The sequence below is a fragment of the Centropristis striata genome, chromosome 18 (genome assembly GCF_030273125.1).
Source record: "Centropristis striata isolate RG_2023a ecotype Rhode Island chromosome 18, C.striata_1.0, whole genome shotgun sequence".
In the NCBI taxonomy this organism is placed as follows: Eukaryota; Metazoa; Chordata; class Actinopteri; order Perciformes; family Serranidae; genus Centropristis; species Centropristis striata.
In genome coordinates, this window is record NC_081534.1 from 383,329 (window position 1) to 407,652 (window position 24,324).

General features: G+C 38.9%; 1 protein-coding gene across 2 annotated transcripts; it reads left to right on the forward strand.

Moving 5' to 3' along the window:
* Nucleotides 1-48: 48 nt before the first annotated feature.
* On the forward strand, nt 49-22,803 carry amd1 (adenosylmethionine decarboxylase 1). 2 transcript variants are annotated; one of them, XM_059356490.1, is made up of 9 exons: nt 49-379; nt 11,173-11,259; nt 12,913-13,039; nt 14,623-14,725; nt 16,202-16,244; nt 17,246-17,390; nt 17,482-17,574; nt 18,657-18,812; nt 19,925-22,803. In XM_059356490.1, exons 1-9 carry the CDS (start codon nt 267-269, stop codon nt 20,066-20,068), a joined length of 1,011 nt encoding a protein of 336 aa, XP_059212473.1. In that variant the 5' UTR covers nt 49-266; the 3' UTR covers nt 20,069-22,803. The 2 variants fall into 2 exon arrangements, with proteins under 2 accessions (XP_059212473.1, XP_059212474.1); XM_059356491.1 differs by lacking the exon at nt 16,202-16,244 and having other exon boundaries at nt 50-379; nt 14,623-14,638; nt 17,317-17,390.
* The last annotated feature ends 1,521 nt before the right edge of the window (nt 22,804-24,324 follow it).

Consider the following 24,324-nt stretch of genomic DNA (forward strand, 5'->3'; position numbering starts at 1 on the left):
TGGTTCGACGCGGATGACGTAGGTGCGTCTCGCTATAAATACGGCGCGCCGTCTCCGCTCGGTGCTCTACACAGTATGGCCGGCGATATTAGCTAGCACTCGCTAACGGTATTCTCTGCTAAAGGGAAGACGGTAACTCAAGAAAATCAACACCAGGATTGCTTAAAGGACTGTACCTCAATAAATTATACCTGATCGAAGAAGGATTAATCGAGTTGTACGCGCTACAACAGGAGCTTAGTGTTTTTTGTTGGGTGTGTTGTCTCATGATGGAGGATAACGGTGCACATTTCTTCGAGGGGACAGAGAAGCTGCTGGAGGTGTGGTTCTCCCGGCAGGACGAGACCAAAGGGACCGGGGACCTCCGGACCATCCCCAGGTTGGTGTCCCTCTCTGCCCCGGGGTGGTGTTAGCATGTGGAGAGCATGTCTGGAGCACATGCTGGCTCAGCCCGGCTCTTAGTGTGAGACTGGAGCTAACAGGTAGAAACAACCTGATTAAACCTCGTTCAGAGAGGTGATCTAATCTGTGTTATCAGGAGTTTATCTGTAGTTTACTGGGAGAAGATGAGCACATTGTGACCCCAGAGCACACCACCACCAGCAGCTACACTCTCTGGGAAAATGGCCACCTCCCCCTCCACCTCCTCCACCTCCACCTCCTCCACCTCCCCCTCCACCGAGCTGAGTCATTCATTCTACACCGAGAATTAACATTTACATTCATTTATCTTTTAGCCTTTTAGCTGAGGCTTTTATCCAAAGAGACTTACAGGGAGAATAAAGCTCAGGGTTTAGTGCAGTAAGAGTTATTAGTGCAGCAATAAGTGCTAGAGACAATAATTCTTTAAGGAGGAGAGTAATAGATTAATGACAGTTAACATTAGCATGTTAACATTAGCTGTTAACATTAGCATGTTAACATTAGCTGTTAACATTAGCATGCTCTCACCTGTTGGATTAATGTTAATGTAACGTTTTAAAGCGTCTGACAGCAAGTTAGTCGCCGTTTCTAGTAATGTTAGCTCTAGTAATGTTAGCTCTAGTAATGTTAGCTATAGTAATGTTAGCTAGCTCGGCTAGCTAGAAACACACTAATATCTATCCGCCTCCTGCTCTGTTCCTCCTCGTGCTGCGGTGTATTCAGAGTGAGAGTCTGACTGTATCAGTGTATCAGTGTATTAGTGTATCAGTGTATTAGTGTATAGTGTATATAGTGTGTGAGCTGACTCTCTCTCCAGCATGAGGCGGGATGGAGCCTTTCCCCTACCAGCCACGCGGTTTATTGCCCCGCATTGCTCGCTTCATCATATTACATCAAAGTGTTAAAATGTCCTACGCTGCTTGTTTTGCTTAGCTTAGCCTAGCTTAGCCTAGCTTAGCCTAGCAGGGGTTGATAAAACAGCTTTGTGTGTGTGTTTGGTGTTGTAGTGAGCAGGTTATTTGTTCTGCGTCACCAGCAGCAGCAGGGTGGGGGAGATGGTGGTGGAGATGTCAACCATGTGGTTGCTCCGCGTCACCGCGTGTTGCCTTAGTTGCAGCAACTCTGGCCTCCAACAGGACCCTCCTACAGTCACACAGCACTACAGCCTCAGGGATCTGTTAGTGGAGGCTCTGAGACCAGGTCTGAGACCAGGTCTGAGTGCATCCAGTTAAATGGTGCATCCCTGAATCCAGAGCCAGTGAGTCACCAGGAAGGCCTTGGGTTCTGATCTCATGACTGGCTGGAAGGTGAAGCTTTTATGTTTAGGTTCAGTTCCCTCATGGCAGCCCCGAGACCTCTTTTTTTTTTCTTCTTTTTTTCCTAAACTTTATTGAGAAGTTCCAGTTCCAGTCAGAACATTCATCTTGGGTAGAACAAAACAAAGTCGGGCATCACAAAGTGAGAAAATAAATAAATATGAGACAAAGTGAATGAAGTGCATAAGTCAGTACAGGTGTAAATTAAACAGAATAATAAAATAATTAAAAAGGAGGGGGGGTAAAAGGAATATCATATTAAATTTCACTAAATATTTCTTGAATTATGTTAACAGTATGTATACATTTGTTATTAGAAATTCTTTTGATACATTCAAGGTAGTTGTTGAATTTCAAAAACAGGAAAGAGGTCGACCTTTGGAAAATTTGGCTTTGTGTGTGGAATTTCGCTATTCCAATAATCAAATTAAGTATTGCATTTTCCTATCTTTATTGCTATAATATAAAAGTATATCTATGGCTTTCACATTAATTTGTAGGTTGGAATATGAGGTGATGTGAACTTCAATTTTTTTCCCAAAAAATCTGGGAAAATGACACTCAACAACAAGGTGCCCGATTGTTTCCTCTTCAGCATTATCTTTTATCGCTTGAAGTATGCCTAGGTTGTTCTTTTTATTTAATTATTTAATTGTGTTGTTATTGTCTCTGTAATGCTGCTGCTACACTGTAATTTCCCAGCTTGGGATAAATAAAGTACATCTATCTATCTATCTATTACAAAATACAGAATTAAGGCAGCAGACCTGCTGCAGGTTCCTCTGAATGCTCCGTAGTAGTTGTTGGTCACGTTTCCAGCCATGGAGGCGCTCTCCTCCCAGCTCTCTGATTGGTTACAGGGTCCCTGCTGTGATTTGCTGCATTCAAAGACCAGAGTATGTCTGGTCTCCATGATTCACAGAAAATAATCTGAATGGCTAAAAAGGTTGACGACAAGCTGAATGTGTCACTGTGCCTCAGAACCTGAGCAGCATGTGCCAACATGACAGACTCAGTCATGAGACTAGAATCCCGGAGGCCTGCCAGGTCGCCGTTTGTTGCTTAATAAAATGGCCACGGAGGAATCTTGGCCAGGCTGGTGTTGATGGTGTGAGAGGAGAGCAAATGGTAGTGTGTCACCATCATTTATGACTTCAGCTGGTTAGAGATCCTGCTGGCTCTCCTGCTTTAAAACCTGGTCTGAAGTCTAAATGGAGGCTGCCTAAGAAGGTGAAACACTGGAATTTTTTAAAGTGATGTTTACATTTCAGTTTGAACGTGCTTGGAAGTGAAGTTATGTAGCATGACAAGTCTACTACAACCCCCACACCTTCTGTTGTGGTGTTTTTTGTTTTAAAGTGTTTGTTTTTATGTGCAATAATGTGTATGTTGTGTATAAATGTGTAATTGACCACAGCTATAAGGAGCTGGGAAGCCTGGAAATGCTTGAATCTGACTTGGTAACAGGTGTAGGAACCATGTGTTGAGGTTTTCTCCTCTTGAAGCTGCTGGACTTTACCAGTTATTGCAGCACAGTGTTGCAGTGAACGGTCTGTGGCAAAGTTCAAGGCTCAATCTGAGTGACTCTTGTGGTCATTAACCAGATCACAGAGGTCTGTTTAAGGAAAGTGTGTGTCCAGGCCAGTGAATGGGGCCTGGCTGGCATTAGTTTGCAGCCAGAGGGCAGATTAGCGGCTCAGAGGGACGCTGTCAGTGGATCAGTCTCGCTGGACGCCAGCCAATGTCCAAATAAGTCCACAAGGGCATCTGATTCACAAAGTGAGCTCGCTCACATTACCTCCTGTCCTTCCTCGGGCTCTGCAGCAGATTAGGCTGCTTCTAGGTATTGTCCAGCAGCTACTCTGAAGGCCAGGAAATGTTATCTCATCTCCTTCACTATCTCAGGACTCTAAGCTGAATATTAGTAACGGCATCTTGACTTTGACTTCTGCTCTGCAGTTTTCTGATTGATTTTTTTCTTTAAATTTCTCAACAAATGTAGCCAAACTTCCACGAATCGGCCTTCGTGGTGAGCAGTTAGTGTCTGCTGGGTGTGCATGAACACTATCTGCTAGAGTTAACGTGTCTTTCCTGGAGGCGGCTCTGTCTTTGAGTTAAATGTGATCCTGCTGAGTGGCCAGGAATAGCCCGCGGTGTACATTTCACACTGAAACGGGAGATGACCCCGGTCTCCGGTAACGCCGGCCCGTTGGTATGAAGCACGTAGCTTCAGCTCTGTCGTCATCCAGAGAGACAAGAAAAGAATAAATGATAGAATATAAAGCAGATAAAGCAGGGTTCCCCAGCCTGAGTGGAAGTGGTCAAAGGTATTCATACATGTTTAAAATGTTAGTCGCCATTAATTATACATTCCACAGTATCAAAAGTACTGAATATATTAAGAAAGCAGATTTACAATAGTGGTACTATTTTATTCATCCATCCCACCGAGTAAAATTATAGACAACATAAAATATACAATAAATGTACAATCAAGACACCATAAAGTAAACTTGTTGATCAAATCACATTTACACTCGTTTATTAAAAGGTGTAGACAGTCTGGAAGTGATTTGCTTGATTTAATAAAGCACTTAATCATAAAATGTCATAACATGACATTTTATAAATTGGTGGGATCATGGTAACCATTCGTATTAATAATATCTTTAATAATAATGGCTGATACGCAGAGGTAGACACCTAGATGAGGTAATCAGACATCAGACATATTTCTCAATAGGGCTGGGCGATATGGACCAAAAGTCATATCCCGATATATTTAGGCTGAATATGGATATATGATATATATTCTGATATTTTATAATAGACGAGCTGTCTGCTGTAGTACAGGTTGACCTGTTTATTGTGTTTTGGGTCTGAAAAATTCAACTAAAAGATTCATTGCGTCATTGCATAATTTTAATCTTATGGTTAACAGTTAATGACCTGTCTTAACATTTTAATATGTCAATGTGTTGTCTCAATGTTAATTGATCATCAATCACAACCCAAAGGAACTGTAGGATTCAAAAATCTACTTTTTGAAACGGGTTGCCTTTAGTTTCTAGTCTGCTGCCACTGAAATCACCAGCAGACAGACTGGGAGTGAGTTGAGCGTCAGAATAACAATATAAAGTTCATCTTTATGGGATAAATTATTGTTGTTGTTATCAATCGCGAGTTTATCGTCTTTATTTCCGATGATTGCCGTAGACAAGTTTACAAACATCACTGTAAACAAGAAGCGTATCCGTATGAATTACTTCCTGTTGCTAAACACACATAGCTTTCAAAATAAGAGCATATTGAAGTGTTAACAGAATCCGACAAAGAATTTACAAATCATAAAAATATGACGCTTAAAATAAAACATGCCTCATTTTCCTTTACAATAATTCCCTACATGTTTACAGTCGGGTAGACAAACTCAATTATTATAGTATTATAGTATAGTATTAGAGTATTTTAAGATCGGTGATGATGTAATAGTGATGATGTAATAGTGCTATTAGAATGTGCAAGAGGCCAACAAAATTGGGCTTTTGTGACCCAAAAACTTCTGGGATACCTCTAGCTGACTAGCTGCCTGGCTACTCCATGTCTGAGTGGGAAGCCATGATTATTGGACTGCAATGCATCACAGGACAGAAAAATAAATATTCCCAGTGATTAGAGTGATAACAAGCGTTATAGAGGCTGTTTTGCACAGATATGAATACAGGTGTGCCTTGAGATTTCGGCTTGAGCTTTGGTCTGCCTTGGGCACAAAATGGTTGAAAAACACTAAATTAGACTTTACTAATTACTAATCATCTTTGTCGTCAGGCATAACAGTTTTAATAACCAAAGTAGTCACTGAAAGCATCGATGCTGCTCATTGTAGCATCAGAGCTGTTTAGAATATAAAATGGAAATTCTGATTTATAACTCCTTTTTTTCTTCACCGTTTTCATAATCGAGGTCAGTTTATTATTGGACAACATATACGTCTGGAAGGCCCGGCTTAGCCTGCCGCCCCCGCGACCCGGCCCGGCCCCGGATAAGCAGAGGAGAATGGATATATGTCACCTGCCACTGGCTCTAGGTTAGACCCCCTTTTGCCTCAATAGATGCCTAATTTTTTTCATGGCATAGATTCAACAAGATGCTGGAAACATTCCCCAGAGATTTTGGTCCTTATTGACACGATCGCATCACGTGTTGCTGCAGATTTGTCGGCTGCAACCTGGTGCAACCTCCCCTCCAACAGTGAACTCATGGTCATGTTCAAGAAACCACTTTGAGATGATTTAAGCTTTTTGACATGGTGCATTCTCCTGCTGGAAGTAGCCATCAGAAGATGGTTATAAACTGTTTATAACTGGTTATAAAGGGATGGACATGGTCAGCAGCAATACTCAGGGAGGCTGTGGCTTTTAAACAAAGCTCAATTGTTACCAAGCGGCCAAAAGTGCCGAGAAAATATCCATCACAGCATCAGCAGCAGCCTGAGCCACTGATACCAGGCAGGATGGATTAGGGCTGTGCCATATCGTATCGTTCACAATAATATCGGTAAATTTTTTTTTATGGTAAAAAAAATGCATATCATGATATTGGCAACATTCCTACTTGTTGATGTTGTGGTTAAAGTTGACAATTAAAGTTTGTTTTAATCACAAAAAGCTACTTACTCTCTGTCGCTAAACACATGCAGCTTTCAAAATAAGAGCACGGTGTGTTAACAGAATCCACCAAAGAACTTACAAGAAGACTGTCAAAATAAGATGCCTTAAATAAAACATACAAGAACCTTTATTCTCCTTTTACAAAATGTCATTAAAATATGCCCCCGGAACCCCTAAATGGTTATTTTTATTATTTTCTCATACTCAAGAGTCAGGAGAAAATGTTTTTGTATTTGGCAACTGTTGAGATTTGCACTTCACACTACATTTTAGATTTTTATTTGTTTATACAGATTAAAAAAAAACATATTTTCTATATCTTATTAAGTATTTCGTAATATCGTGAAGAATAATCGTTATCACAAAAATAGCCTGAAATATGGTGATATTATTTTAGGGCCATATCGCCCAGCCCTAGGATGGATCCATACTGGCAGGCTGTTGAAGCCGAGAGATGCTGATCATTAAAATGATCTGGAGATCAGCAGTTTCTGCCCGTCTGGCACGTTCAAAAGCACTTTATCACTTTTCTTCCCCGTTCTGATGCTGCTTTGACCTTCACCATGTCTACATTAATGCATTGCATGTAGTTGTTGCCATGTGATTGGCTGATTAGATATTTGCGTTAACGAGCAGTAAAAGGTGTACCTAATGTAGTGGTCGCTGAGAACGTTTTAATGATTTAAAACAGTCTTTGATTTGTAAAGGCGCTTTTGAAATGTGTGGTTAAAGACTCCTTCAAACATTTTTTTCTTTATTTTACTGATTCAGAGAACATTAAGAACTTTTATAGTGATTATAAAATGTGCTTCAGTATTGTTGTTTTCCAAATGTAATGGTTTATGTTCAGTCAGATATAGAAAGCTTCCCCCGTTTCACCTTGTTAAAGCTGTTCTCAACTAAGACATTTTCATTCTCAGGAAGGTCATTGCACTCAATCTTCATCATCTGTCGTTTTCTGAAAGAAAAACGGTGATTTAGGAAAAAGCTTCGCCTTACTTTCCAATAAATCCAACATTCTGACAGTGCGTGCGTCCCATCATGACTTGTTAAAAAAATGTCAAGATGTAGATTCTTAGTTTTTCACGGGATGCTGTGTTGCTTCATGCAAATCTAGAAATGATCACTTGTATTGATCCAGGTCTTGATCCTGTATAGACCACTATGGGTTGCTCTGCTGGATCATGTGAATGTTTAAATACTATTATATTCCTTGTACATCTTGTTGCTTGAACTTCCTTTTCCTTTTTGATAGGGCTGTGCCATATCGTGTCGTTCATGATAATATCGTTATATTTTTTTTATGGTTTAAAAATGCATATCATGATATTGGCAACGTTCCTACTTCTTGATGTCGTGGTTAAAGTTGTTTTAATCACAAAAAGCTACTTACTCCCTGTCGCTAAACACATGCAGCTTTCAAAATAAGAGCACGGTGTGTTAAGAGAATCCACCACAGAACTTACAAGAAGACTGTCAAAATAAGATGCCTTAAATACAACATACAAGAACCTTTATTCTCCTTTACAAAATTTCATTAAAATATGCCCCCGAAACCCCTAAATGGTTATTTTTATTATTTTCTCATACTCAAGAGTCAAGGTTTTTGTATTTGGCAACTGTTGAGATTTGCACTTCACACTACATTTTAGATTTTTATTTATTTATACAGACTAAAAAAACATTTTCTATATCTTTTTAAGTATTTCGTAATATCGTGAAGAATATCGTTATCGCAAAAATAGCCTGAAATATCGTGATATTCTTTTAGGGCCGTATCGCCCAGCCCTACTTTTTGAGTATATGGCCATTTGTAGTAACTTTCAGCATTTTTTTTCTGTCCGGTGCTGATTTACATGCATATATACACCCCTAGCTAGGGCTGGGCGATATGGACCAAAAGTACAACTACATTGTGCGTTTGATTTGCAAATTTAACAACCTTTTTTTCACTTTTTGTTCTCCTCACGTGAGAGAATGTGACGGGCTGAAATTAGCTGTGTCTTCAGGTGAATGTTCTAGTTATGTGGCAAGTTGTCAAGAGTCATTAAGGCCAAATAACAAACAATCCTAAAATGATTGTAATCATGTCGATATTTTACAAACTTAATGATAATGAGCTTTGTAAAAGGTAACACCTTAAATAAAACTACTCATCCTTTGTGACATATATTCAATTGAAAACTATAGAAAGACAGAAGATTTAATGCATTCTGTTTCTATTTGTTTTACGCAGCATTGCTACTTTTTTTAGAATTGAGGTCTGAACAGTGAGTGTTGATAGTTTGCAGATACTTTTTATAGTGACATGCCAAGCTGTCCATCACAGCATGTCGTTAGCCTCATAGCATATTTGCCTAAGTCATATTAGTTTTCGGGAAACAAGAAAATACACAATTTTTAGTAAGCCCATTGGTATTCTTAATTGATATTGTAACAGTAAATTCAAATAGAAGTGTGAACAAGTTTGCATAAAAAATTAAACACATCGATTTCATAACAGATAAAAGTGACTTAAAAGTGACAGAATATGCCCATTTTTCTATTACATGTATATCTACTTATAATGTAGTTTGGTTTGTATGTAGCCGTAGAAATGCCTAAATCACAGAGATGACTAAGGCAGAAAGTGATTTTGGACTCTAACAAGTGTTCTGATAGAGGCAGTAAGGCAGAAAGATGCAGCAGGTTGGAGAGTAAAGTTAGGCAGATATCACAATTTGGCCAAAAAATGACTTAGTCAATTATGCTATATTTTTTCTACTTCTCTTTATTACTGTGTCTAGCTGTCTGTCTATGTATATCTCTCTATATCTATATCTAGCTCTCTATCTTTATGTATAAATGAAAAGTTGTGTAATGTAACTAGTAGCAGTCCATGAGTTAGTAATTCCCAGCTGCTCTCTGGCTGCAGCTCGCTGGCTGTTGGAGGAGCGGGTGGTGCTGACGGTGTAGTTAGTCAGTGGAAGGCGGTCTGCTCATGTTGCAGCTGTTCATCTGAGGGTCACTAACATACTGGTGCTGGTCACTTCTCCACTGGGAGCTGCTGGTCTGTCTGCTGGTCTTCCTGCCAGGAATGATGCACTGAAGCCAATATCTAAACAACCCAAACCCAAAGCTGTGTCTGTTTCATATCCAATCTAAGAGTGCTAATTGTTGCTTTTCATTTCTTTTTCTTTTTAGGTCCCATTAGTCTAGACGGATTTCAGAATAAAGGCCTCCTATAAGAAGTGAGGAGCATTTATGGGTACAAGTCAGGAACCGGCCTACCTTACATATCTCAAGGGTGCTGAGTCCAAAAAAAATGGTTCCCAAGCCAAATTTTGAGTTTTAGACCTTCTAATTTGTATCAAATGGCCACCAAATTGCCTATCTTGCTCAGTCATTGGACCATTTCCCCTTAGTTTTTTTGTATGTAGACAATCAAAGATGAGGAAATTAAGTTTCTGGATCTATAGTCTAGGGTCAGAGCAAGAATATAGTGGAGGCTCAGTGTCTTTATTATGTATATATATATATGCAAAATACCAACTGGAACATTTAAAAGTGATATTGATTGAATATTTATGTCGGCCTTAAAAAAATGACACAAATAATGCTTAATTTCACCTTGAAAGTTGGTATTTTGCATATATATATATATACACACACACATACACACAATTTGGCAGCCATTTTTATATGCAAATGAGAAGGTCAAAAACTCAAAATTTTGCTTGGGAACCATTCTTTTTGATTCAGCACCCTTGAAATAAATAAGTCGGCCGGTTCCTGACTTGTACCCATAAATGCTTTTACATTTGGATAATTCCGTCTAGACTACATCATGACTTGTTAAAAAAGAAAAAAGTTGTAGTTTATTCGTCTTTTCACAGGATGTTTGTTACTTTATGCAAATCTAGAAATGACCACTTGTATTGATCCAGGTCTTGATCCTGTACTAGACCACTATGGGTTGCTCTGCTGGATCACGTGAAGTTTTAAATACTATTATATTATATTATATTCCTTGTACATCTCGTTGCTTCAACTTCCTTTCCCCTTTTTGAGTATCTGGCCATTTGTAGAACCTTTCAGCATTTTTCCTGTCTGGTGCAAATTTACATGCATATACACTACTGGTCAAAAGTTTTAGAACACACCAACTTTTCCAGAATTGAATTGAAAATGATGCAGTTTAATGTCTCAGTGTACTCTGAAATTAATGCACATTTGCAACATTTAAAATTCTTTATTGAGCATGATAGTGTTTTGAAACTTAAAAAAAGATTCAAAATCACATTTTATGTTGGACTAAAGGACTAAAAAAAAGACACAAAATGACCAAAAAAGACACCAAAAGACACAAAATGACTAAAAAAAGAAACAAAATGACCAAAAAAAGACACAAAATGACTTACAAAGACATGAAAAGAATTCAAAAATGGACAAAATAGCCCAAGACTCCATAGAGTTAAGTTGTTAACCCATTTCTTGTTCCCTGAAAAAGGCCTACTTGTATAATTCTGAAATGTACATTTTTTTCCAGTTTTGGTTAAGCTTACCTTTTTTTATTTACCTCTGGCAGTTCACCACTTACCTTTGGACCCTTTCAAGCTGTTCATTTGACTTGAACTGCTTGAATTTCAATAAAAAACTGGAAAAATTGGGCTGTTCTAAAACTTTTAGTAGTGTATATATCCCAGCCCAAATCCAGAGATGTGTCTGTTTCATATCCATCTCAGAGTGCTAATTGTTGCTTTTCATTTCTTTTTCTTTTTTAGGTTTGAGTGGGACAAACTTTTGGAGAATGTGCATTGTTTGATCATAAGTGTGACAAAGTCTGACAGGCAGGAAGCTTATATACTCAGGTGAGTGCTCCTCTTCCTCTTTCTTCCTCCTGATTAGCAGGATTAGACAGCGGTCACCTGTAAGCTGCTCGCCATAAACAGCAAAGTCTCTTTCTCAGGTGATGAGACACACCTGGGCACATACTAGGGCTGTCACAGTTTCAATTCGATTGAACTTTAAGTTTCAATTAATGAAATCAGGATTGAAGAAATCTGACATTTGTCCCCAGGGCGTTATTATTATGGTACTCAAAAATATGGCAGTTATATTATTTATATTATATCCCACTTGATACCATGTCGTCTACATTTTCAAATTCTTATTTAAAAAGACGATTGACAGTTGCACAAAGCAATGATCTGTGAGCTTTATAAACAACACTCGGTAGTCTAACAGTGCTTAGAAATAATACTCACTATGGACAAGTGGATCAAATGGTGGATCTGGAGAACTGTGACACCCCGAGCATGACTCTTACATTAATACAGTGAAGCAATGCATCATGCAAACAAGTTCAATATTTAAACACGATGTAAAGACACTGCCCTACAAAGTCTAACTGCAGTAACTACATATTATAACTAGAAATGAACTCCTTGATGTCTGTTTTATCTTGTTACAAAGTTTTAGATTTCAATTTTTGCTTTATTTCATAGAAATAATTATATAAAAACCACAAAGTCCAACTCAAAACCAAGCAGTAATTACACTTACCACAGTCTGCTTTGGATATATATACTAATTTAAACATACGTTTTATTTAATTTGAAAGGGAAATTATTATCTAGATAGCGATGAAGTTAAAAAAAAAATAGATAAAATTATATTAAGACTAAATATAACATTTCTTTATAATAAGTCTGAAATATGCACGTCTTTGAATAGAGTTGTTAAATACTTCAGAATCAATAGGAAAATGTTTATTCACTGAAAACAAAATATAAAAGCTGAAAGAAGACAACAACATTGTTGTTACTACTGTTTATCATTACTAATAGAACATTTTACAGCAAAACAAGAGTGCAGTCACGATATTTTTGGGGTCAAAGGTCAAATAAATCATGATTTTTTTAGCATAAAATGACATCAGTACATGTAGAAATAAGCTTCACATCACTGAGCCACCTGTAACCCATTTGGCCAGTTAAAACACGTTTAAAAACTTTAAAACAGTTTTTCTCAGTTTTACCTTTTGCGTGTTACTGCAGTTAGACTCTGTAGGGCAGTTTGGTTCAATATGATATATAATATATAATATATCCAATATGAGACTGAGAAATGAGTCATGAGTAAGATGCATTCATTTCTACTGCACTTATTTTGCAGAATAAATCAAGTGTGTCAGTCTGCAGTAGATATGTTGTTGTGCTGCTCTGTGATTAAAGCCTCTGTGTGAAACAAATTTGCAAGGAATTTTGTTTTAGCCCGTCTTGCTAACATATCTGCTGCCTGTTAAGCTGTTTATTTCTGAAGGAGTTCCACAAGTGCATTAATGGTTAATGTGTGCTGTAAGTGGGCTTTAACTGATCCTGGAAACCAAATGTAGCTGCACAGAAAGAAACCATCAACTGAAAAAATGTTTCCTGTTATTATGTACACTCATTGGACCAATAGAAGCAGAACAACCGTTAATAATCAGATGTTTTAATGCTGTTGTGCTTCTTCCTCCACAGTGAGAGTAGCATGTTTGTCTCCAAGAGACGTTTCATTTTGAAGACATGCGGAACCACCCTCTTACTGCAAGCACTGGTGCCTCTGCTGGAACTTGCCAGGGAGTACTGCGGTTTTGATGCCATCGAGGTAGGACACTACATTTATTAAAAACTGACTCATTCAGGGGCTGAAATTAGGGCTGGGCCATATATCTGTATGTTTTTACTAGGGCCGGGACTTTAACGCGTTAATTAAGATTCATTAATGACACAAAAATGAACGCGTTAAAAAAATTTACTCATTTTAATGGCACTTATTTTTGCACGGCGGAACGTTTCTCCCTGGATGAGTTTCAGGAGGAGCGCTTATACTGGAGCACCAACTAGCGTTGATGAGTTGAGACAACAACAAACCACAGTGAACATGAAGGAAGAAGCTGATGAGACCTTTGGTTGGCCCCGTGGATGATGGGACATTTAGTTACTAAAAACCAACGCATGGAAATGACTAAACAAAGACACAAAATGACTAAACAAAGACACAAAATGACTAGAAAAAGACACAAAATGACTAGAAAAAGACACAAAATGACCAAAAAAAGACACAAAATGACCAAAAAAAGACACAAAATGACTAAAAAAGAAAAAATGACCAAAAAAGACACAAAATAACCAAAAAAGACAACAGACACTGATCGATAAGAGCATGGTTGTGTTGCTAGGCAACAAGGAATTCACATATCACCATAGCAGCACATCCAGCCTCAAGTAGCACCTCAATGCTAAACATATAGCAGCTAGCGGCTAGCGTGCTAGCTAGCGTGGATTGTGTTTTACTTCAAAAACCAAAGTATTCTAGTTTACAGAAGGTCTACCTACCTATAGGCTACCTGGATTTATGAAATGTACTATATTTATAAATATGCTATTGCTGCACTTAATGGAGAAAATGTCACTGGTCTGTTGGACTTGAACAAAAATAAACAATATTTTTGTTGCTTCAGCTTATGTATTCAGTCATTATTCAATGGTATACTAAAAATACATGTGAAAAAAATTACTTCTCACTGTTCTCAGGTCAAATATTTATATGCGATTTAAAATGTGATTCATTTTGATTAATTCATTACAAAGCCTCTAATTAATTAGATTATTTTTTTTAATTGAGTCCCGTCCCTAATTTTTAAATGTGATATGGAATTAGACCATATCGCATATATCAATATAGTTCAATTTTTTTCTTTCTTTCTATATAAACGCTGCCCTTACTAGGGTTTGTCATATTTAGTTCTTTTGTAATGTTCATTATTCTTTTCTCATGTACACTTGCAAGAAAAAAAGTATGTGAACCCTTTGAAATTACCTTATGCGACTTATATATATTATATATATATATATATATATATATATATATGTCGCAAGTATAGACAAACCCAACGTGTTTAACCAAATACCACATAAACAAGTACAATATTTAATGTCTTTATTGAACACATCCATTAAACATATCTTATTTCATAGGCACGGTTTCAATAAAACTACTTGTTACATATATACATACATATTTGTCTTTGACTGAACATTTGCTCTCACTTTGCCATAAAAATATCCGGATATATATCTTATATCAGTATTCAGCCTAAATGTATGTGCATATGTTGCCCAGCCCTACCTGAAACACTGTTCCCTGCTGTTATTTCTCTCTCATGGCTCTTTGCTTCTTCTTTGCAGAATTTCTTCTACTCCCGCAAGAATTTTATGAAGCCAACCCATCAAGAGTTCCCTCATCGAAACTTCCAGGAGGAAGTGGACTTTCTCAGCCAGATTTTCCCAAGTATGTAGCGTCACAGGATCTTATGTAGCATCACAGGATCTTATGTAGCGTCACAGGATCTTATGCAGCATCACAGGATCTTATGCAGCATCACAGGATCTTATGTAGCATCACAGGATCTTATGCAGCATCACAGGATCTTATGCAGCATCACAGGATCTTATGCAGCATCACAGGATCTTATGTAGCGTTACAGGATCTTATGCAGCATCACAGGATCTTATGCAGCATCACAGGATCTTATGTAGCATCACAGGATCTTATGTAGCATCACAGGATCTTATGTAGCGTTACAGGATCTTATGTAGCGTTACAGGATCTTATGTAGCGTTACAGGATCTAATGTAGCATCACAGGATCTAATGTAGCATCACAGGATCTTATGTAGCATCACAGGATCTTATGTAGCGTCACAGGATCTAATGAAGCTGCTTCTCTGTCCTACAAAGACTAACTGCAGTAGCTACATTCTTGGTCGAAATTGAGTTATAAATATAAAATGAACTCCTTGATGTCTGTTTTATCTTTTGACAAAGTTTTAGATTTCAATTTTGCTTTATTTCAGAAAAAAATATTAACCTAAAAATTGCAGTAACAACAAAATCCAACTCAAAACCAAAGCAGTAATTGCACTTACCACAGTCTGCTTTGGATATATATATATATATATATATATATATATATATATATATATATATATATATATATATATATATATATATATATATATATATATATATATATATATATATATACACATACATATACATATATATATATATACACACACACAAACTGAAGCCTAAAACCAAAGCAGGCGGTCTGCTTTGACTGTGATACAGTGTAGCCTTATATTTCTTCATTGTGTTGAAAAGTGAAGCCAAGAATAATTTAAATTATTATATTATAATTATTAAGTTTATTTGATAGTGAAATTATTATCTAGATGGTCATTAAGTAAAGTGAGATAAAATCATTAAGATCAAAATATTACATTACTTTATAATGAGCCTAAAATACACAAATATTTAGTTTTGTTTAGTTAACCAAGCTGAAAGAAGACAACAACATTGTAGTGACTGAACTCTGTTTCTGCATTACTATTAGAACATTTTACAGCAAAACCAGAGTGCAGTAACTACATTTTTGGGGTCAAAGGTCAAATAAATCGTCATGATATTTGAGCATAAAAATGACATCAATGTAGAAATAAGTGTCACATCACTTGCCCATCTATAAAAAACAAACAAACTTTAAATCAGTTTTTCTCAGTTTGACCCTTTGCATAGTTACTGCAGTTAGACTCTGTAGGGCAGAATAGTTTAAATAAATACCATTCCTCTAACATATTGACCCTCTACTGTAAATAGAATGCTGAAGATTTTGCTGTAGAAATCTAATAGATGAACCAAGCAATTCCATATTTGAGTGTGTGTCCTGTAAACAGTAAGCATAAAGCTTTCTTTGTTTCTCCAGATGGTGCAGCCTACTGTATGGGACGTTTGAACTCTGACTGCTGGTGAGAATCACACACTTTCTGCTCCATGTATCGTTGTTAACATCAGTGTGAAGGAGAGATTAGAACTGCATTGAGCTGATTATATCCTTTAAAGATAGGAAATATTTAATAACACTATAAAAAGAAAAGGCAGCCAAAGCTGATTGCCTTCTGTGTTGTTCCAGTATTTCAGCCATTAGTCCGGCGGCTTGGGACCAGATTTAATTATAAAGGGGACACGTCGGACAAAAGAACCACATTTTTTCCACATGCTCTCTATCACCATAGGTTTCAATTTTTGGTAGGAGCCACTTCATCAAGATTGCGGATCGGAGATGGCAGCCATATAAAGTCTATGAGAACCAGTATATCTTCTAAGCCACTTAGTCAATCTTGGTGTCAAAATCTACATTTTCTGTTGGGGAAAAAAGTATATACAAGATCTGACATGAGATGAAAGCGTTCCCTTGATTTTTTTGAGCAGTGTACATGGCAGCTAATCCTCACTCTCCAGTGAACATAGATTCCAAACATTTTCAACTCAGGATTCCCTGCTGCAACACTTGAAGACCTACCAGTCTGGGTAAAAAATTAACATATTTATTTGATCAAATAATAATCTGGTGATATTCTAAATAGTTTTACATGATTCCTTGACCCAGAAAATGTAGATTTTGACACAAAGATTGACCTTCTGAGTGGCTTGGAAGATGTATTGGTTCTCATAGACTTCATATGGGTGCCATCTCCAATCCACAATCTTGATGAAGTGGCTCCTACCAAAAATTGGAACCTATGGTGATAGAGAGCATGTGGAAAAAATTTGGTTCTTTTGTCCGGCGTGTCCCCTTTATTTAGCTAAGCCGCCTGACTAATGCAGGATATTGCTACATTAGGCTGTATCTAGTCCAGAGCTATTCCTGCTGGTGTGAAAGCTCTTAAGAAGCTCCTTTGCTGCATTGTCATTGCTAATCTAAATGATGTGTCCTATATGAATCAATAACCTGTGACTGTCTGATCAGGTACCTGTTTACTCTGGACCTACCTGAGTACTGGGAGAACAAGCATGCAGATCAGACGCTGGAAGTTCTGATGAGTGACCTCGATCCAGCCATTATGGACCAGTTCTATATGAAAGATGGTGTTTCTGCAAGTGATGTCACTCGTGTAAGTAGATTCTGGCATCACATGTTTCCAGTGTTGCACTGATTGACGGTTAATTTGATTTTTGCCTGTTTTTGTGCATTTCTTGTTGCAGATGAGTGGAATACGTGACCTGATACCAGGTTCTGTGATCGATGCCACAATGTTCAACCCGTGTGGATACTCAATGAATGGAATGAAGACTGACGTGAGTGTTTGTTTGTTTGTTTGTCTGATGTCTAGCATCTACATTTCAGCAATAGCCGAGTTTCCACTAGGGGGAAAGTCTCAGGCCACGCCCTCTCTAAAGTCTGCTCACTGCAGCTGACCATAAACAAAGCAGCATGGCTAATTATGCATCATAAACAAAGTGATCGTAAATTAACAGCATCACTAACTGTGCACAGAGTGTCTGGTGCTTGTTGTAAACAAACAGAGATCACTAAGTGAACACCTCCTGCAGCAGCAGCACATACACACTGTACTGCTACAGAGCTAACTGTTAGCCTGTTAGCACATACACACTGTACTGCTACAGAGCTAACTGTTAGCCTGTTAGCACATACACACTGTACTGCTACAGAGCTAACTGTTAGCCTGTTAGCACATACACACTGTACTGCTACAGAGCTAACTGTTAGCCTGTTAGCACATACACACTGTACTGCTACAGAGCTAACTGTTAGCCTGTTAGCACATACACACTGCACTGCTACAGAGCTAACTGTTAGCCTGTTAGCACATACACACTGTACTGCTACAGAGCTAACTGTTAGCCTGTTAGCACATACACACTGTACTGCTACAGAGCTAACTGTTAGCCTGTTAGCACATACACACTGTACTGCTACAGAGCTAACTGTAGCTAACTGCTAACGGCTCTTCTTAACAAGCCGGCCTCCGGCTCGTTAGCGGCTCGTTAAGAAGAGTAAGAAGGAGTCGCTGGATTTGTCTCCAGTCGCTTTCTTTAAAATAGTCGCTAAGGGGGTCTGAAAAGTCGCTGAATTCAGCAACAAAGTGGCTAACTTTTACAAATGGCGTGTGTTGTTGTGGTGTAGAGTACTACGTCACATCCTGCTTAGCGATCTATCCAATCAGTAACCAGGCTGTTTTCAGGGGAGAATAAAGACCCTGCTCTTCTACAGGGACTAAAAAAGTCCAGATAAAAGCCGGCTCTGGACTGCTCGTATTCAGATTCGGGGCGTTTCGGCGAGTGAGACCCGCCTCATTCTGGTATTGCTAGTCGCTAGTGGAAACAGCCCTGATGTGACTCTGTTGTCGTCTCTGCAGGGAACCTACTGGACCATCCACATCACCCCGGAGCCCGAGTTCTCCTACGTCAGCTTCGAAACCAACCTTTCCCAGACGTCTTACGATGATCTGATCAGTAAGGTGGTGGAGGTGTTCAAGCCAGGAAAATTTGTGACTACGCTTTTTGTAAATCAGGTATGTTTTAAAATACAAGCTTTCATTCATAGCCCTGTTTGACCACAGCAAACCTAGTTTCAGAGCTGGGCTGGTGCTGGTTTGAAGCTGGTTCAACTTGCAAAACTACTCTGAACCTGTTGGCTGGAGAGCCACGCCATGACGTCACTACGTCACTGTATCCACTTCACAAGCATGATTATAACCATGTCAGACTACATCGCCTCTTTACAGAAGTTGCTCCTGGCTTTGAGAGCCTACATTAGCATCCAAACACGACATTATAACACATTAGTTCTGCTGGTCTGATCGCTACGGACGGTGATTACCTTCTTAAAAACACTGAACCTAAGATGTTCATGTTAGACTTTGTAAACTAATGCTAGCCTGTACCAACGAAAAATAACGAAAACTAGAATTGAAAAAACATTTCTTTAACTGAAATAAAAACGAGAGTTTTTAAAAAACGATAACTAACTTAAACTGTATTTAGTAGTTACTAACTAAAATTATAGTGAAAATGTCCTTCGTTTTCGTCTTTGTCAACTTTTTTCATCCGTAAACCTTTTTGGTTGATTTGAAATCTATTTCATCTATCTGGTTTTATGACTTGATAAACTTATTGGGGCTGAGATGGATAATAAAAGGAAATAAAGGAAACATTTATTGTGACTATTTTTAATCTGGCACCCAACAAATACCCCATTACAAAACAACTAACATGAATAAAAACTAAGCATTTTCCCAAAAAATTAAAACTAATTAAAACTAGCAAACTCACTCTAAAAACTAAATAAGACTAACTGAATTTTAAAACAACAAAATTAAAACTAAACAAATGAAAAGCCCAGAACTATTCTAACCCTGGCCTGCACCAATCAAATGAATGATGCATGTTTCATTTGGCCTTATTGGCCACATTAATCCCGCCCCCCTGACCCGCCAGTCTAGAACCAGTTCTCCTGGCCCAGATCCAGTTCTTTGGCTGTGAAATGCAAAGAACTCTCTTTTGAAAATGGGTATCTGCTCCAAACCAGTGGAACCGCCATGGTGGAAAAGGAATCGGAGGAATCTCAATGAAAGTCGTCTCTGAGTTAATGGTCTTTTTTTGTCCCTTGTCTTTGTCCCTGCAGAGCTCCAAATGTCGCAGCGTCTTCTCTCCTCCCCAGAAGCTGGAGGGCTACAAGCGCCTCGACCGCCAGTTGGCTCAATTCAACGACTACAACTTTGTCTTTACAAGCTACGCTAAGAGTCGCCAGCAGAACCAGGAGAGTTGAGGGTTGAGGATGAAGAAGAGGCGTAAAAAGAAAGGCAGCGGCTCGGGGCTCCGCCCACCAGTAGAGAGCTCCTCCTCCTCCCCCCTCCTCATCCTCCGCCCCCCCTCCTGCTGCCCCCGCGGTGCGGCCGCGGCGGCGAGCCCTACTTTAACCTCCAGTTTGAGTTGTTTGCATTGTTGTACCTGTGACTTAGATCTCTTGCATGAAAGCTCTTTTCTCTGTTTCGATATTCTAGCTCACTCTTGCTGTGATCTTGAAGTGCATGTAGAGGAATTAAACCGGCTCAGTTTGAGGCGCTCCACCTGTAACCATGGCAACGGGCCCTTCCTGCAGGTCTCCCCCCTCATCCCCCACAGACAAGGCTTCCGCCCACACTAGGCCAGAGCCCTGACATGCTCACACCAGTCTGCCTCTTCACTGGGACTCCACCAGTCCACTTCAAATTAAACACCTACCCAGTTAGCTGTCCAATTAGGAAATTGGTATTTCTGAATCACTACCAATGTTTGAGTGCACTTTAATACTGTTTACTCACGGTACGAAGAGAAGGCCAACCTCGTCTAAAGTCTGATTGAATGTATAAGTCCCGGTAAGCTTTTGGCCGTTCTAGTCGTCGTCTCATTGTCAGGACATATTTGATTTCCTTTGAACATGAATGCCATACTTGCTGTTTAATGTTGCACTATTGGATCAAAGGTCTGCAGCTGATTGGTTGGTCAGGGTGACCTGCACTAAAAACAAAAGACTTCCTGCTTTGCTGGGCCATGAAGCTGATCCCACCAGCATTCCTCCACTCCTGCTCCTCCACTCGGACAATCATGTGGTTGTGTGTTTCCCTAAAGAGAGACGGGCTTTTAAAGTTTACGCCTGGAAAATGGATCTGTATGAATCATTTAAGACATCGAACATACGCACTTTCTTTCCGCCAGGCTTTTTTTTTTTTTTTTTGTGTACAGCATGCTGTATGTATAGAAGCCTCTGGGTCTAGTTAGTAGAATCAGCACTCGAGTTCTCACATTCACACGAAGAGGTTCAAAGGAAACCTGAATGTAGCACGGCCGTCTCAATGCTCACCTCTAGAGAAAAGCCTGGACCGCTTAGAGCTGAATGTACCACACACACACACACACACACAACCACACACACAGACACACAATGCCCTCTGCCGCCCAGCCATTGTGCAGCTATTGTCCGGCGGCGGCAGGTCTCCACCAGAGTCAGACCGTCAGCTGGCCCCAGAACCGTGACGGCCCGTCGGCCCTCCTGGCCGCGCCGCTCTGAATGGGAAATAATGAATCAGACACTTTTTGCTTAGTTGCCCAGCAAAGCATTTTTCTTTTTCCCACATAATATCCATCCTCTCTCTGTCTCTTTCCGCCCCATACAGAAATCTGTCGGCTCACAATAGAGGCGAACCGGTCTGAGCATGCCAGGGTGATCCCGGATCATTCCACATGTCACCGCTGCATAAACTGCCATTTATTAAATTTATTGTGCCCAGACATTTTTTGCAGTGAATTGGTCTAAAATGTGACTCCCCTAGCAGTTTTTTTCTTTTTGTTTGGCTCCCTTTGTTCATGGAGGGGAGAATCCTGTGACACTATGGTGCATGTGGCTGCTAGTGGCGTGTTGTAGCGTAGCGTCTCTTCCTCCTCGTCATCGCTCCGTCAGCTTCACCTTCCTCTTCCTCACAGCTCAGCATGGCCCCATGTGTTCCAGCTGGGCGGGGCTCTTCCCTCAGGGCTCCAGTTAACTTGTATTCATCTGATTTCAAGTTGAGGAGAAAGTGCTGAAAGCAGGTTCGGGTTCTTGATTCCTTTTTGAGAACAGTTGTTTCAGTTCTGTGGTGTTCACGACGCTTCTCCTGCCAGAGATGCAGTTTGAATGTCAAACAGGAAGTTAACCTGCTTTCAGCATCAGGAGCAGTTTCAGCCTGTTCTCTGGATCATGTGCAATGATTGCATCAGCAGCTATAGCATCGTTAGCATCGTTAGCATGTGAGCCGGTCGGACCGGTAGAGCAGGAGGAGCAGTAAGAAGAAGCAGTGAAGTTGACTCTTGGAATAGTTTCCCTCTAGTTCGTCTGTCAGGCTTTTTGGAGTGGTTTCATTCAGGACCAGTCTCTGCTCTTCATCTTCATCACTCTCTGCTCTTCATCTTCATCACTCTCTGCTCTTCATCACTCTCTGCTCTTCATCACTGTTCCAGCTCCTTTATAAAGTTTTAAACGGTTCAAACATACTAAAGTAGTTTAATGCTAACTGTTCTTGGATTCAGTACATTTTAGCCTCGTTGGTGTGGATCATTATGCTATTTTATTTTTTTTATACAGTGAACTCAAAATGCATTTTTGCAGTTGAATGGAAGTAGAATTTTATACAAAAGTATTTTGTATTTTTGCTGCGGACCAATCTTCTTTTCTCTTCCCCTTCTTGTCCAGATGTTTGTTTTTTGTTGTGAAACCAGTTTGTTCTGAAGTTACTGGATGACCTTTTCAAAGATGATGATGATGATGAAATAATGTTTTTAGTTTCCGCTCTCCCTTCCTGTGAGTTTCTCCAGAGGAAGGGACAGTGGAGCGTCCCGGGTCTGAGAGGGAAAAGCTGCAGGAGGTTCTGAAGGAGAAACTTTGCTGTTCTAATTCTTTCTTTTGCTGTTCTTTGGATGGTCAAGATGTGCTAAATATATCTGTGCTACGAGCTTGATGCTTCAATAAAAAGATACTTATCTGTTCAACTGCTGCTGTCTTTATTTCAAGAACAAAGAGGAAGAGCAGACATGACGCACAAGAATCACACAATAAAGACACAAACTCTCAGTCCTGACCTTTAGCCACCAATCCATTAGTGATGTCATCGTAAAATAACCAGATAAGCTTCCTCCAGCTGACTGAATATCACACTCACAAGGAAAATATGAAAACATGTAAATTTAAAATAGTAATAATTTTCATTGTATAAAGAAAATTCACATTTTAAAAATGTTCTAGAAACATAAATGTCACACTGAAAGCTCCTATGATTGAACTTTAACTGGCTTTCTCAGCTTGTCTACATATCAGATATAAATAAAGTTATTACTGTAAATAAAACATGTATTTTCAATAAATAGATGGACTCCAGAGGGTTAAAAGTACCATGTACAGTCTGTAAAACCCTTTGAGGCAAATCTGTGATTTGTGATTTTGGGCTATATAAATAAAATTGACTTGACTTCTAAATCCTGAAAACAAAGTAAAGCTGTATGTTGACATGTTGAGATGAGTGTTGGTGTAGATTGACAGGAGACCTCAGTGGGACGCTGCTTTAAACTCAGTCCTGTAATTAAAACAGAAGTTATTTTAAACACTGGTTCTTTACAGCTGCCATGTGTGACTACAGCTGTTAGGAAGATCTGTTATCAGAAAATATGTGAAAGAAAAAATCAGTCAGGTTGTCAGTTTTAAACAGAGGAAAGTGTCTGTAACACGCTGATTCGGCCTGTCTGGGTCTTTTCATTGACTATAAACTGAAGGAGACCTAAAGTGTTTAATGTGAGACATTTTGAAATAAACACAGACAAAATACACAACCATAAAAAAAAATGTGACTTTTTGCAATCTTTTAACAGACGGCTGCATTTCAAACTGGAGGTGGGATTTGAAACCCAGTTGCATTATGGGAGATGTAGGATCCAAACTACAGACTGAAGGTCAGACTGTCTGTAGTAAGAATTCCCTTTAACCCTTTGGAGTCTTGGGCTGTTTTGTCCACTTTTTAAATACTACAGCGTAACATGCATATTTAACATATTTAACATCGCTATCATATTTTAATTTTTTTGCACAATCTCATTTATGTAATCTGATAATTATTTTTTCACTTTGACATTTTGAACCTTAAAGAAACCAAAAAACAACAAACATTAAAATCTGATTTAAAAAAAAGATGTTTGCCAGAACTTTACCGTAATAAATATGGTGCAACTTTTTATAATATTACGGTAAAATGATATTAGCACTGTTGATTTCAAGTTTAAGATTGCCTTTTTTCTCCATATTAGGGGTCAGCTATCTTTACTAACAAAAGAGCCATTTTCGGCCAAAAAAAGAGAAAAACAGTTGGAATGGAGCCGCAAACCTTAAATAAAACAGTCTAAGTCTAAATTAGCCTACTAACATTAATAATAGGCCAATTTATAATTGATTTATTAATATGATTCTGTCCGAACTGAATTTAAAACTACACTTGAAGTTGGCAAAAATTTAGAGGATAAGGT

Coding starts and splice junctions, on each gene's coding strand:
- amd1 (XM_059356490.1), top strand. CDS start 267: ATGATGGAGGATAACGGTGCACATTTCTTCGAGGGGACAGAGAAGCTG. Junction 11,260..12,912: donor CAGGAAGCTTATATACTCAG/GTGAGTGCTCCT, acceptor CTTCCTCCACAG/TGAGAGTAGCATGTTTGTCT. Junction 18,813..19,924: donor CTACGCTTTTTGTAAATCAG/GTATGTTTTAAA, acceptor TTGTCCCTGCAG/AGCTCCAAATGTCGCAGCGT.